The 13,953-nt window shown below is 34.9% G+C and overlaps 1 protein-coding gene across 1 annotated transcript; it reads right to left on the reverse strand.

Annotated features, from left to right (window-relative positions):
- Window positions 1-17: 17 nt before the first annotated feature.
- Window positions 18-5,320, reverse strand: LOC143541920 (putative glucose-6-phosphate 1-epimerase). The gene is made up of 9 exons (XM_077034606.1): window positions 5,197-5,320; window positions 3,778-4,111; window positions 3,619-3,693; window positions 2,442-2,498; window positions 2,135-2,298; window positions 1,532-1,666; window positions 1,331-1,433; window positions 1,132-1,231; window positions 18-514 (listed from the first exon to the last, which is right to left on the reverse strand). The coding sequence occupies exons 2-9, from the start codon at window positions 3,886-3,888 to the stop codon at window positions 327-329; spliced, it is 933 nt and encodes a 310-aa protein (XP_076890721.1). The 5' UTR covers window positions 3,889-4,111; window positions 5,197-5,320; the 3' UTR covers window positions 18-326.
- Between the last annotated feature and the right edge of the window lie 8,633 nt (window positions 5,321-13,953).

Below are 13,953 nucleotides of genomic sequence, written 5' to 3' on the forward strand. Positions count from 1 at the left end.
AGAAGACCAAACATGAATATATAAAATCAAAATAAGTATAAATCCTTGTTTATAAAACCAACAAGAGATATAGAATCCCTGGCTTTCCTATAAATAGCCAAATCGTTTCACACTACAGCCCGACTAAACTAGAAATCTTTAACACTGGTCAAGATAACATTTTTGGTGCATCCATAAAAGAAAAAAAAAGCATGTCACCGTCCTAAACATAGATTACACGATGTTTAAGCCTTAAACGCGCCTAAAATCTACTTGCATATTCAACACATAAGATCAAACCCAAAAAGATTATCTTATAAAGTTATAAGAGGCATCTCAACTGAAAATCAGAGATCCTCACTGCAAAAACTCGATGGCACAGCAGTAATTTCCAAACGACCCGTCCATTCTTCACCTGGCTTCAAAGTAATTGGTTTCTCGATTGCTGCACCGTCCACACATAGCATTTGCTTGTACTCGTCATCTCCAAAATCAGACATCGCTTTTGACTTCTTGTCCCATGGATTCCACACCACTAGATTCGTAGAGATCACAACAAAAAAAATGTTATCTTGAATGCCAAAATTAATAAAAAAAGGGTGTGAGTTGACTTTTGTGGTCAACTTTAGATAGTTTCAACTTCAAACTTGACAACGGTTATTTCAAAACTTTTATGGACGTTTGATAATAAAATTAAAATTTACTACAAAGATTTAAGAAAAAATTATGTTAGTCGTAAACACGTATAGAGATTCGCATTGATTTTAAATTTAAAAAGTAACCAATTTGACATAAAAAGTCAAAGGATGCGTCTATTGCTATGAAAACTTGGTTAATTTGCCAAAAATGACACGAAACATGTCAAGAACTACGAGTCAAAGATATGTTATCCTGCTTAATGCAAGAAAATAATGCAACGGGTTTAACCTACATGGTCAACCGACAAAGTTTTGAACTTCAAAATGCATATTGTTCTTTTGATATCTGAGAAAACTTAAAAAAGAGCTATGTCGGATTATTATAACGACCGTCACTAGCAAAATGTTGGTCCTTAATTTGACTATGAGAATTGACAAGTTCGACCTAAATTGTCAAAGGCTGCATGGAGAATATGAATATAAATATTCGTGTAAAAATAAGATTATTACTCACCAACATCAGGCAGCCCTTCCTTTCTTATCACGTATGTACGCTTCCTTTCGTGATCAAGCACCGCAATACAATTAGGAGAACTAAGATAAACTCGATCAATCTGAAACAAACAATCAATCCTTATAAAAACTAAATCTTTATAATAAATTGAATATGTAGATTATATATGAAAATTTTGAAATTGTCCTAAAATTTTTACCTCGGATTCAAAAGTAATAGCATCTCCTTGTTCGGTAAACCGCTCTCGTTTACAAAGGTTGTCAAAGTAGTCCATTGTTTCTAGCCCTTCAACCCGCACTTCACTATGAATCACAAAAACTCATTTTCAGTAAACAAATTGTCAAGATTAATAAAATATTAAAAATATAGGAAATCAAAGGTGTAGACTGTAGATCCATACCTAATGTCGGAAACCGAGAGATACGAGTGATAAGCAAATGAGAAACTAAACGGTTTCCCGTTAACGTTCCTAATGCGAGATATCAATGTCAAGTTTCCATCCATCCCAAGGGAAACTCTAAGACGAAACTCGAAGCTGTGGAAAACAAATTTCATTTACAGGTCAAAATTTATTGGTAAACGGTAACTAGTCAAGATTTATATAACTGAAAAAATATTAGCTTTAGAGGAAACAGGTCAAAACTTATTGGTAATCGGTCAAGATTTATAAAACTAAAAATATTAGCTTTAAAGAAAATGGGTCAAAAAGTAACTTGTTATGGGTCAAGATTTATAAAACTAAAAAATATTAGTTATAAAGGGAACGTGTGAAAAAACTTATTGGTAATGGGTCAAGACCTATAAAATCTATAAAACTAAAAATATTAGCTTTAAAGGAGATGGTAAAAATTTATTGGTAACGGGTCAAGATTTATATAACTAAAAGATATTAGCTTTATAGAAAACGTGTCAAGAATCATAAAACTTAACAAATATTAGCTTTAAAGGATACGGGTCAAACGGTTTAGAAGCCAAGAAATACTATATAAAAGTTGACACGAACCTGTGTGGCCAAAACTTGAGATCTTCATCAGACGGTTTGAGTAGCAAATCAACAAAAGATTTTCTGTTGGAATCATTGGATGGAAGTGGCGGCGGGTCGTCATCAACCGCCCAAATTTTGTTTCTTGCAAAGCCGTGTTGCTCAAGTGAATCACAGTTACCAAACTACATCAAGATGAATAATAATAACAATAATAATAATAATAATAATAATAATAATAATAATAATAATAATAATAATAATAATAAATGCATAAGTGAATCATGCTTGTTGATTATAGGCAAATGCACGGGAATCATAGACGTACCTGAGGAAAACAAATTGGAATACCTCCTCGCATTGCCTTCGGGGACTTAAGAATCCCCTAAAATTGTCAAATATTAATATTTATGCATTAGTTTCACAAAATTTAAGATAAAATGGTCCTGCAAGTTGAATATTTAACTAAAAATATAACAAGTCAACGCTACACAATATTTAAGCGTTTAGAATCTCTGAAGTGTTCCTATTTTCTATAAAATTGGATCGTTATTATAATAAATAGTTTTGTAATCATATTTAGAATATTTATTATACTAAATAAATATACTTGTTATGGCCACAACCAGTTTTAACCTGTAAGATTAAGTGTTTACAACTTCCTAAATTGTTTTATCAATCAATCAATCAATCAATCATACCCAGTAAAATCCCACCGACAGCAAAGCTATAGGTAGGGTCTGGGGAGGGTGGGATGTAGGCACACCGTACCTCTATCCAAAGGAATAAAGAGGTGGCTTCCAGAGAGACCCTCGGCTCTAAGTACATGTGTATGAAGCAAAATAAAGGAAATCAAAGTTTAACCGTTATATAAAAACTACTACTAATTATAATAATATTAATAATAAGGTCACAGTTTAACAGCAATATAAAAGCTAATAATAATAATAATAATAATAATAATATATGTAAGGGAAATACCATTATGGTATGTGACCTAAATAAGTTAAGTCTAAGCCCTAAGTTATTCAATTCTCTCTAAAAATCCTTAACTTTAATTCTACTTCTCCACGAATTCCTATCCTCAACCATGTCCTCGGAGAGGTTTAGGTCTATCAAATCATGCCTAATCCTCTCATCCCAAGTCAATTTAGGTCGTCCTCTACCCCTTCTCCCCTCTATAGTAATGTTTTCTACGTCCTCTACCCCTTCTCTCCTCTACCCCTTCCTAAATTGTTTTATGCAAAACATAAAGATCATTATTTGAATAGTAACATTTTTTAATCAAATTTAATATTAGTAATACGTATGAAATTAATACATCTAATCTGTTTTCATAGCTTCGAATCTAACCATGATATAATATAATCTATTAAAGATTAATCATATATAAATCTTATCCAATATTTGAACCGATAACGATTTGGAGAATAAAAAGAAGTAAAATCCAAATGAAATCTTAAAATTCATGACAAAAAACAAAAACTTAAATAAAAAGGCCACACCTTGCTACTCGTAAACAAAAGTTCTTCGCCTCTTTCATTTCTCCACGAAATCACTTGACCACCATGCAAGCTAACCTGCAAAAATAAGCAAATACAAAGACTGATTAACACAAAACTTTTTATAAACTAAACAAAAATTCATGTAGTTACCAAACTAACCCTAGCTGAACCGCCTAGTGGATTCCGAAGCACGATTTGCTCGATTCCGTTCCAATCCTTTATTGTCTCAAGCGCCAACCTGGAATCCCAAACCGCTGCAGAGTGTCCCATTTCCTAATTTGTTTCCAAAAATCCCTACTCACACTTTTCAAGTACGAGCGCCGATATCATTCAAGAGCCGGTGCCAAGTGTCAACTTTAGAAAAATATTTTTGTGATCTTGTGTTCAAAATCTTTAAAAATCCCGGGCTAATTATTCTGCTTTTCGCATAAATAGACCCTCAAAATATTCCATCACATCGGTTTTCAAGATTGAAGGCTTTTGTTCATACCACCTAGAAAAAGGATAAGATTGACAAAGTCAAGATTTTGAGGCAAGAATCCTTACCTAATATTCAAACCCTAAAGATTCAACAAAGTTTTCAAACAAAAGCAACAAATTTAGTCTATAACAAGCAAAAACACATGTTGCTGCAAAATTCATCCATCGCTCTCAAAGACGAGTCCACATTAAGGTTTCAAGACTTTATGCCTAAAAATGTTACCTTTAATTAAATACAAACCACAAAATGATAGATACATCATACATGATCTTCTACCTATATTTCAACAATAAATAAAAACTCAACCAGAATTATTGTCAATACATGTATATTTCATTGATTAATAGATTACCCCCTTGATAGAAACACATCAACAACAACTAGTTATCAATCTTTACAAAAAAAACCAGCATCTGGGAAACACGAAAGTTTTAATTTTTCTTCCAATTTTAAAACAAAAAATATTAAAAAGATTGTAAATTTCACCAACACTTTCATATAAAAATTTCCAAGATATAATTCCCAACATTCAATGAACAAAACCCCCACTTGTGGCCTTGCGAGGTTGTCAGTTCGGATCTCGAGCCCACCCAGGTTTTCGTCCAACCGTGTGTTACGCCAGAGAGTTCTGCTCTTGTGGCGGCACAACGACTGTCAAGTGGCAGCCCATGGTATGGTTTCCGGGAACGCCCGAGCCAAACTCTGAAGCCAGTGTGGGCCAGTTAAGACAACATAGTCCAGGCCAAAGTGGGCGAACGGGGCTCTCCAAATTCTTTAAAAAAATTAAAAATTTCCAAGAAATAATTCTCAACATTCAATGAACAAAACCCATATCCCCAAATCAAATAAAAATCTCAAATTTCAATTCCAAGACACAATCTTTAATTACCCATTTGAGTTTCTCATCATCAAACTGTTGAAACCACAGCATTATCCCCAATTCAAGAAAACAAATCTTGAAACTAAATCTGTGAAAACAAGAACACTAAGCAAACAAATAATGAAATCTAAACAAGACCCATATGAAGAAATAACAAGAAAATAAAATGAAAAATGAACAAGATTTATTTATTTAAATTTATTTAAATACTACTCACATCGATGGTTTTCAGATGTGTTGTAACCGTTTGGAATAGAGAGAATTTAAGAAGCTTTTAAAAGTTTCAGGGGTTTTGTTTTTGTTTTTGTTTTAAAAGCTAGACAACAAGAGAATAAAGAAACATGGGCCAAGAGTGAAAACATGTGCCATTAATTAATATTAAATTATTAATATAATGAAATATATAAACCTTGAGCAGAAAAATAGGGGAAGTAAATCTTGAAAGTTTCAATTTTTATGTGCCTGGGAAAGAGGAAAAACATGATCAAGAATTAAAGGGTGTAAATGAGTGGAGCTCAAGTTTAAATATGAGTTCAGCTTGTTTCGAACTTTGTGAGAATGTCTCTAGCTCGGCTCGTGAGTCATTTTTCAAGCTAGTGGTCAGCTTGTGCTCGACTTGTTTATTAATTTGTGTATACTTTTAATTATTATATATATATATATGTGTGTGTGTGTTGAGAAAAAAACTTAATAAGGCCTAAGCTCGGCTCGAGCACGTCTATAGTATATTAAACAAGCAAGAGCTCGACTCAAGCTCGGTCGTGGTGTGTGAAACAAATATATGGAATTTCAAAGGATTTTAAATTTAGTAATACACTAGGTTTGGTGAACCTAAACGGTGTTTCAATACATGGCTTGAGCCTGAGATCGATAACTAAACGAGCTTTTTTGACGTTCAGGCTCAGCTAGGGCTCAATAAAGCCGAAGCTCATTTCGAGCTTTTAGTTGATCGGATCTCAGGTAGTTCATATATGGCTTAGTTCCTTTCCACCACTAATCGAGATTTAAGGGGGAAAAGAAGTTAAAAAAGGAAATCCAGGGATTCAAATATTTGTGTTTGAATATTTTATCTTTTTATGTACTGAAGAGAGACCATCTTTTCACGACTATAATTAAATTCGTTTTTAATCAGGCTAGAACCCTATATCTTAAAGAAACAACACTGCTCTAACACCTAACTTAAATGACTTCGTTGATTGAACCAAACTCCCACCCAACTAACAACAGGACGAATTGAATTGGTTAGAATGTAAATTGTATATACAAGGGGGTAGTTTATTTATTTAATTGTTTTTTATTTAAATTTTTATGGAGGTAAGGAGGTTGGTACTTGATAGGATGGCAAATGGGCCAAGAAAATTATGATAGATTGTCAAGATGTTCATTTTGAGCCTTCTTTTATCACATGAATACATTAAGACCCCCTTGTATATTTTTTTTCTCAAGGTGGTCCTTAAGAATATATGTTACTTCTATATCTTAGAAAGATGAAATTTTGATTTTAACAATTATTTTAAAGCCTCTAATTAGGCAAGTTTTACCCGTAGCCTCAAAGACCGAAGGTCACCATTGCGTATTACGAGTACTTAATATGTTAGTGCATCTATTGGCACGAAATACCCTTTGGTTCTCAATCATTTACATGGCTATTAGATACATATAATCAGTATGCGTAACGAGGTAAGTATATATAAAGTTTGTTAGTGTAACAGACTATTGATGTAGGGAAATTATGTTCTTTTTATTATGACAAGTAATAATATAATAATGATGATACTATTTTTATTCTTGGGAATAAATACTACAATATTGTATATAAAACGAATATTATATATAAAAATACAAATTTATATATTATTTGAATCGATGTTGTCGACCGAACTCAAATTGTGCCTTCTTGTAGTAAATTTGGCCGCATGAATGAACAAACTTCTCATCTACGGTGGTGGATAAGGATTTGTGTTTATAAGGCTCTTAAAGCAGATTTCGAGTATCCCCTAGGAGAAATCGTCTGTCTCTCAATATACAACATCTGAAACATTATGTGATGTAAGAGATAGCTCATGCGCTGATGGTTGCCCCGAGTTAATTGTTCTTTGGTGATTGTGGAAAAATTGAAGTGGTGACACTGTTTGAACCAAGTAAAAACCACCTTACCAGGATTCTACAATAAATTACAGCTAGAGGTTTTCTCTCAAAATGTATGTATGAACTTGTTTCTTGTGTATTTTCCAAATGAACCATTTTGATCATTTTATACTTACATAAAGAGAAATTGAAATTGTCAGTTTAATCTTTGTGATGAACAAGCAGTAGAACTAATACTGAGCAGTTACAGTTGAGACCTAGTTACAACACGGAGTCACAGGTAGTGGGAAGTGCCACATTAGTGGCAACTAACCCATGTTTCATGCAACACAAAAGGTGACTCTTAAGTGGTTCGCGGCGAAGAAAAATGCAAAGTCTTGTGATAGTCAGTGGGGGGGGGGGGGGGTTCATCAAGTTGTCACATTGGGCCCTCACCACACACATATGTGGGAGTTAGGATGTGTGGCACACTCTATAGCTCCCACTAGTGTTTGAACGAGTGTTCCTTTTTATACACCAATCCAAGTTTTGTCATCTTACCTATGTGGGACATATCTACAACTTTAAACGTCAATATCTCATTCATCTTCATTTCGTTTTATACACATTTTGGTTCATCGGGAAACTTTCACATTGTAGAAAGCAAACCCATAAATAATTACTTATGTAACAATATAATTCATGTCCAAATCAATGAGAATTCATTTTTCACTATTTTTTCCAACATGCAATATTCTTGGGGTAGCTTATGGATAAGTTGGATCAGTTTTAAAGACGTGTAAGCAATTTCGATTGAAAATTTACAATACACTATATGTGGTGTGGAATTGGTTGTCATGTTCATGGAATGAAATGAAATGAAAATGAAAGTTGACAACTAAAGATGAATGGATTATTTTTGAATGATAAGATCTCACGGATTCAAATGATTATGACTCATTCACTCATACTATCTTTTGTGTAGTACAAACTTACTAACTACCATATGTGCCACTCTTAAGTCTTAACAACACCCAATGGTTCTTTTTTTTAATATAGTTGGATCATATCTTATCGCGAACTTAGATGATATTTGTTTAACTTTTGGTTTTAGAAAAACTTACTAAAGCAGTCTCTGCTAGAAAGTAGCAAGACAACATATAGAAACCGATCGACTATGAGGTAGAGACAATAATAATGGTTCTTTTCTCTAATATAGTTGGATCATGTTTTATCACGCACTTATATGATACTCATTCCGTCCCATTAAAAGTGTCCACATTTCCTTTTTTATTTGTCTCATTGTAAATGTCTACTTTCAAAATTTATTAGCCAATTTCCAAGTTTACCCTTAAACACACACAACTAACATTAATAAACAATATTGATGGAACCAATTTTCAAGGACATTATCGTTTGGTAAGCACAGAAAACAATAATTTAATCTTCCTTAACCTTGGTGCTTTTCAAACTAAGACACTTTGACCGGGACGGGGGGACTATTTGTGTAACTTTCAGTTTTAGAAAAATTTACTAAAGCAATCTCCGCTAGAAAGTAACAAGACAACTTGTAGAAACCGATTGACTATGAAGTAGAGACAATACTCCTTATATACGGTCCCAAGCACCCATGTATGCATATTCTTTAGTCTCACTCCAATTCATCAAGGTCATTATGCATTATAGGGTCTTGTTCAGGGGAGGCTTGGAGGGTGTGCGAGTCGCACCGTCGGCCGGGGCACATAAGTTTCGGGGGCACAAACTTTTTTATACATTTTACATATATATGTTTTTTGGTGTTAAAAACAAGGTTATTTGTAATGGTTTATGAGATAATTACATGCACAGAATGGTTTCTGGTTATAATAAATCGGTCGATAAAAGTTTTATCCATGTAGATTAGCGAATAAAAAAATTTCGTTAAGGCCTACGGGCCTTTTTTTTTGGCTCGGCCGGGGTATTTAAATTCTCGGAGACGGCCCTGGTCTTGTTTGTATTTCAGATGATTAATGAGGACCGAATTTGTATCTCAGTTGATTAATGAGGACATAATTTGTTTTTGACCAACAAGGTTTGCTTCTTTTGAATTGTGTTTATTATTATTTGTTTGCAAATTCTAGTTTGAACTTTCAAGTTTACAACCCGCCTGAATATATGATTAGAAGGTTCCATTTAGATTGACAAATGGTTATTGAAAAGGACATCTAAAAGATTTTGTAATGTAAAGGTTAAGAACAAAATAATTATTGAATGATTCAAATTTGTTTAATACCTTAATATTAATATTAGGGGTGAGCAATAACCGAATCGTAAACCGAAACGAACCGATATAACCGAAAACCGAATTAACCGAACCGAATCAACTCTTCATTTTTTAATATTTCCAAGTCTTTTCCCCTCTATTTCATGTATTATGTATATTAATATTTTAATACTATCATTTTCATGTATTTATATATTCATTTCATGTGCTAATATCTCAATTTAATATATTTATACCATCATTTCATGTAGTTATGCATTCATTTAATGTATTTAAATATTCATTTCATGTATTTTTAAACAAAATTTTGGCCCAAGTTTGATACTGGTTATTAACCGAAATTAACCGAACCGATCGGTTAGGTTGGGTTAGTGCTAATAATCGAAACGAACCGAACCGTGCACATCCCTACTTAATATTATAATAAAAAATGTAATTATATTTAGATTTTTTTAGTTTTTATGCTAAACTTAGCCAACCAAATTCAAAAGAGGGTCTTGAGGAATGCCATAGGGCCACTTAATATTTGATTTGATTGAATTGAACTTTTTACATTTGTTTTTATTGATTTGAGTTCAAAGTATTCGTGTCTGGTCATTTATTAAGTTTTTGACGTCTTCGCAAGGAATTCATGTGGTAAAATGGTGTATTCTTCAACCAAGTAGTTGTATGTTTAAATCGTAAATAGTGCATATGTAATTACTTTAGGAGTATACTAGAGCAGACATATAATAGAGAGGGTGTTAAGGAACCAAAAGCCTTTAATCCCTACTTTCTTGTCTTATGTGGCTAACCATACACTTAATACCATAGGATATTTGGTCTAACGGTATCTAGCGGCATAATAGATGCGTTTTTTCTTTGAAAGTCGATGATTCAAATAACCGTAGTAGTCTAGTAGATATGTTAGGTGAATTCATGAGTAAAATATTTTCACATAGTTTTTTTGGTAACTTTCACGGGCATATATCTATGGGCCTTACACGTGACTTTTGTTAAATGTTCATTCTAACCTAAGCCGGGCTTTATTATTGCCCACGGTCATGGTCATAACCATGACAAAGTCATGACTTTTATTGTGTCACTTTTTTTGTTACACTTCTTAACATAATATAAAATATTTTCACCTTAAAACGAAAAACCTAACCACTTAATCACTATGGTTTTACCATCAACATGGACAACACACGTCTCAACACCAACACAAATAACCCTTTTGTAACGGGATACTTAAATAAACTAAACAAGTATGGATTACTAAACAAAGAATATCAGTGGCACATCACACAGTCAGCGACTCCCATCACCGATAGATTGAGCCACCAACGACAGTCCTTTTTTATTCGTATGTAGTGATTATAACAAGTCATCATGGGTTCACATGCATGACATGTCTACTTGAACATCATACTAAATTACTAAAGGCTGAGGGGTGTGGGGGGCTTTAATGGGGGCTCCAACCAATAATATTATGACGTGTGGCAGAGAGAGAAACTGGATAAGGGGGGTGTTGGAGCCCCCGTTGGAGTCTCTGGCCCTGGTGTGGGGGGGGCTCCAGCAGGGGCTCCAGCGAATTTTTTTTTATTTTTTTATAAATATATTCAAACAACGTATTATTAAAAAAACTCATAAATTATTAAAAAAACACACATTAATAAAAAAAACACATTAATATCTAAAAATAAAATAAAAATTAAAGTACTAAAAAAAACATTCTTCTTATTCTTCGACTTGGTCTTCTTCGATCAACCTCTTTCGGATACGTTCCTTTTGCTTTTCCATTAGCATTTGATCGACCGGTTTTAGGTTACTGAAGTCTCTAGTAAGAAAGTCCAAATCTCTCATTCGACTTTTTTCATTTTTGTCATAAGAGACCACCTCCATGGTTTTGTTGAATTTATTGAGGGATTCAACAAGATTGGCGATGTTTACGGCTTCCCCCTCAGCCGGTTTTTTCCCCTTGGCGTCCCTTCCCAATGGCCACCTCCTCGGCGGTGAAGACGTTTCCTCCTCCGCAATGTTTAGGTCGAATCCAACGCGGCAATCCGACCCGGTTGAAGTGCTATACGCTCCAGACGAACTAGTTTTAGTCCGTTTCGGCCTTACTTCCGTATCAAAGTCCGGCGCCACCAGCTCAACCCACTTGGAACACCTTTTCAACCTCTCCCACAACTTTAAATCGTCCCACGTCTTCACCATCCCATACCTCCGCAAACACTCCTGCTTCCACTCTTCGACCGTGAAATTGTAAACCGCCAAATCATCACTGCCACTTGGTCTCATACGACCGCTGTTCCTGTTGAAAAGATTAGTAAACAAGCCGACAAATTTTCTGATTTCGGACCACCGACCCGAAATCATATCGGCGTTCCGCTCTGTACTCCCAACGAGCATGTAGAACGTCTCCCTAACCTTTGTCCAAAAAATCTTGCTCTTTTAGTATTCGGCTGCAAAATGACTAAATAAATTAGATTTCCATTTAACTTTTTTATTTAACTTTTTTATTAAAAATCATTTTTAAAAACGTTAAAACAATTACCGCAACGCCGATCCTCAGAAATGACTATCCAAGCCCGACACAAGGCTTCCTTCTCATCCGATGACCACGGAGTGGCTTTCCGTTTCGTTCTCGGAGTCGAAGCCGGTCCCGACCCGTCCGTTGCAACTTGTTTTTTCCGGTGGACGCGTCTTTTTGGTCCCGTAGCTTCACCGTGTGATTCTTGTGTCTCCGGAACAACAAAGTTAGGAGACGGTTGTGTGTTGGATAGTTGAAAGCCGGATGATTCTTGCGGCTCCGAATAAAACATCGGTTGGTGCGGTGACGACCATAAATCATCGTCAAGATAATCTGAATCAAGGTTTGGGAACCAATTTCCAGCCATTTTTTGTAAAAAAAAGTTGAGAAGATGAATTGATTTTGGGTGAAGGTTTGAAGTTTTGGTATAAAAATGGGTGAAATGGGGTATAATTATATAGGAAAAATATTTTTTTTTTGTTTGTTCGGCTCCCAACGGTCAAAAAACCATCAAAAGTTGTGCAGCCCTCTCTCTTCTCCCGCTAACCGGCTCACGCCTGCATTGTTTTTCGCGTTAGCGCCCCCGCTAGCGCCCTGGTGGTGTGGCGTTAGCGCCTGGGGGCGCGAGCGGAGGGGCTCTAGCGCCCCCGTTGAAGCCCCACACCCCCTCAGTCTAACCGCTGGACAATCCTTGTAATAAACTGAAATCCACACTAAGGACCAATAACATAGACGCATGGTGAAGTCCCAAATCACTGAAGTAAAGGTGTGATTTCTAGTACCCAATCACGAAATAATATAAACCATATACGCACTTTTTTTTTTTCTAATTTTATTTCTTTCTCGATATGTATAAAATAAAACAATTGCATAAGCTTTGTGACACTAATACACAATCATGTCATTTATAGAACGCAATATACACCGGTATTCTAAAACTAATGCATTATGTACTCTTTAATAAAATCAAAAGTTTCGCCACTTGTCATTCCTACATTAAATCTCACATTTTTAATAAACTTAGAGTAAAGTGTCAAAATCATCCCTGTGGTTTGGTCATTTTTGCGACTTTCGTCCAAAAAGTTTGTTTTTTGCAAATGAACCCTTGAGGTTTCCGGATTCATGCCAATTGCGTCCAAATCAATAACTCCTTTAATTATTTTGTGTTAAGTGAAGGGCATTTGTGTCATTCATGAAACCACGATTATTTAACTAATGAGACCCTGTTCAAAACATACAACGATAGATGTATTCATGTATATATGTTAATTAGGGCCAACACAGAGTCACACTCACACACATACAGATCTTTTATGAACTTTAACCCACCGGTTTTAATTTAAGTTTTAAGTTTTAACCACATCATCGCAATCCACCGACGGCGGCTACTATAGGAGGAAGAAAGCTAGTCCGTTTAACCACTTCATACACCACACCACCTCTCCTCTTTGAAGTTGCGGAGACCATCGTCACCACCCTCTATAAAACCGCCAGCAAATTTCAACATCCCACAAACTGATCGGCACCATCGCACATCAGCAACATGAGAACACGTTGTCTTAAAAGTCAACAATTTTATATACATGCGATTCAGGTGGTGGAGGTGGCGGTAGCCAGGCTCTTTTTGATGGTGGAGTGGACGGAGGATGGAATGGTTAGGTGAGATGTGGGGTGATGAACTGATGAAGATGATGGGGGGGGGGGGGGGTGGTTAGAAAATAAATAAAATAATAAATAGTCTAAAAGACGGTTTTACCCCTCTATTAACAATGGAATTTAAAGGAGTTAGTGACTTGGACGTAATTGGCAAGAATCGAGAAACCTCAATGGTCTAGTTGCAAAAAACAAACTTTTTGGACGAAAGTCGCAATACTGATCAAACCACATGGACGAATTTGGCACTTTACTCATAAATCTATAATAATATTACTATTGGCTGTTTTCGAGTATAACGATGCTACTCATTCGTTGATACTCACTGATGTTGTTGGTTAATTATGAACATTTCTATCATGGGTTGTTTTTTATGTTCATACATTAAGTTTTATATTTTATAATTATCAATTTAATTCATCTTCTTCTTCTTTTACACTCTAAAGGTTTTCATAACAAAATTAATTGCTAAAAAT

The sequence above is a fragment of the Bidens hawaiensis genome, unplaced genomic scaffold (genome assembly GCF_021521415.1).
Source record: "Bidens hawaiensis isolate Kalapana, Puna unplaced genomic scaffold, B.hawaiensis_p1.1 tig00000820_1, whole genome shotgun sequence".
Classification (NCBI taxonomy): Eukaryota; Viridiplantae; Streptophyta; class Magnoliopsida; order Asterales; family Asteraceae; genus Bidens; species Bidens hawaiensis.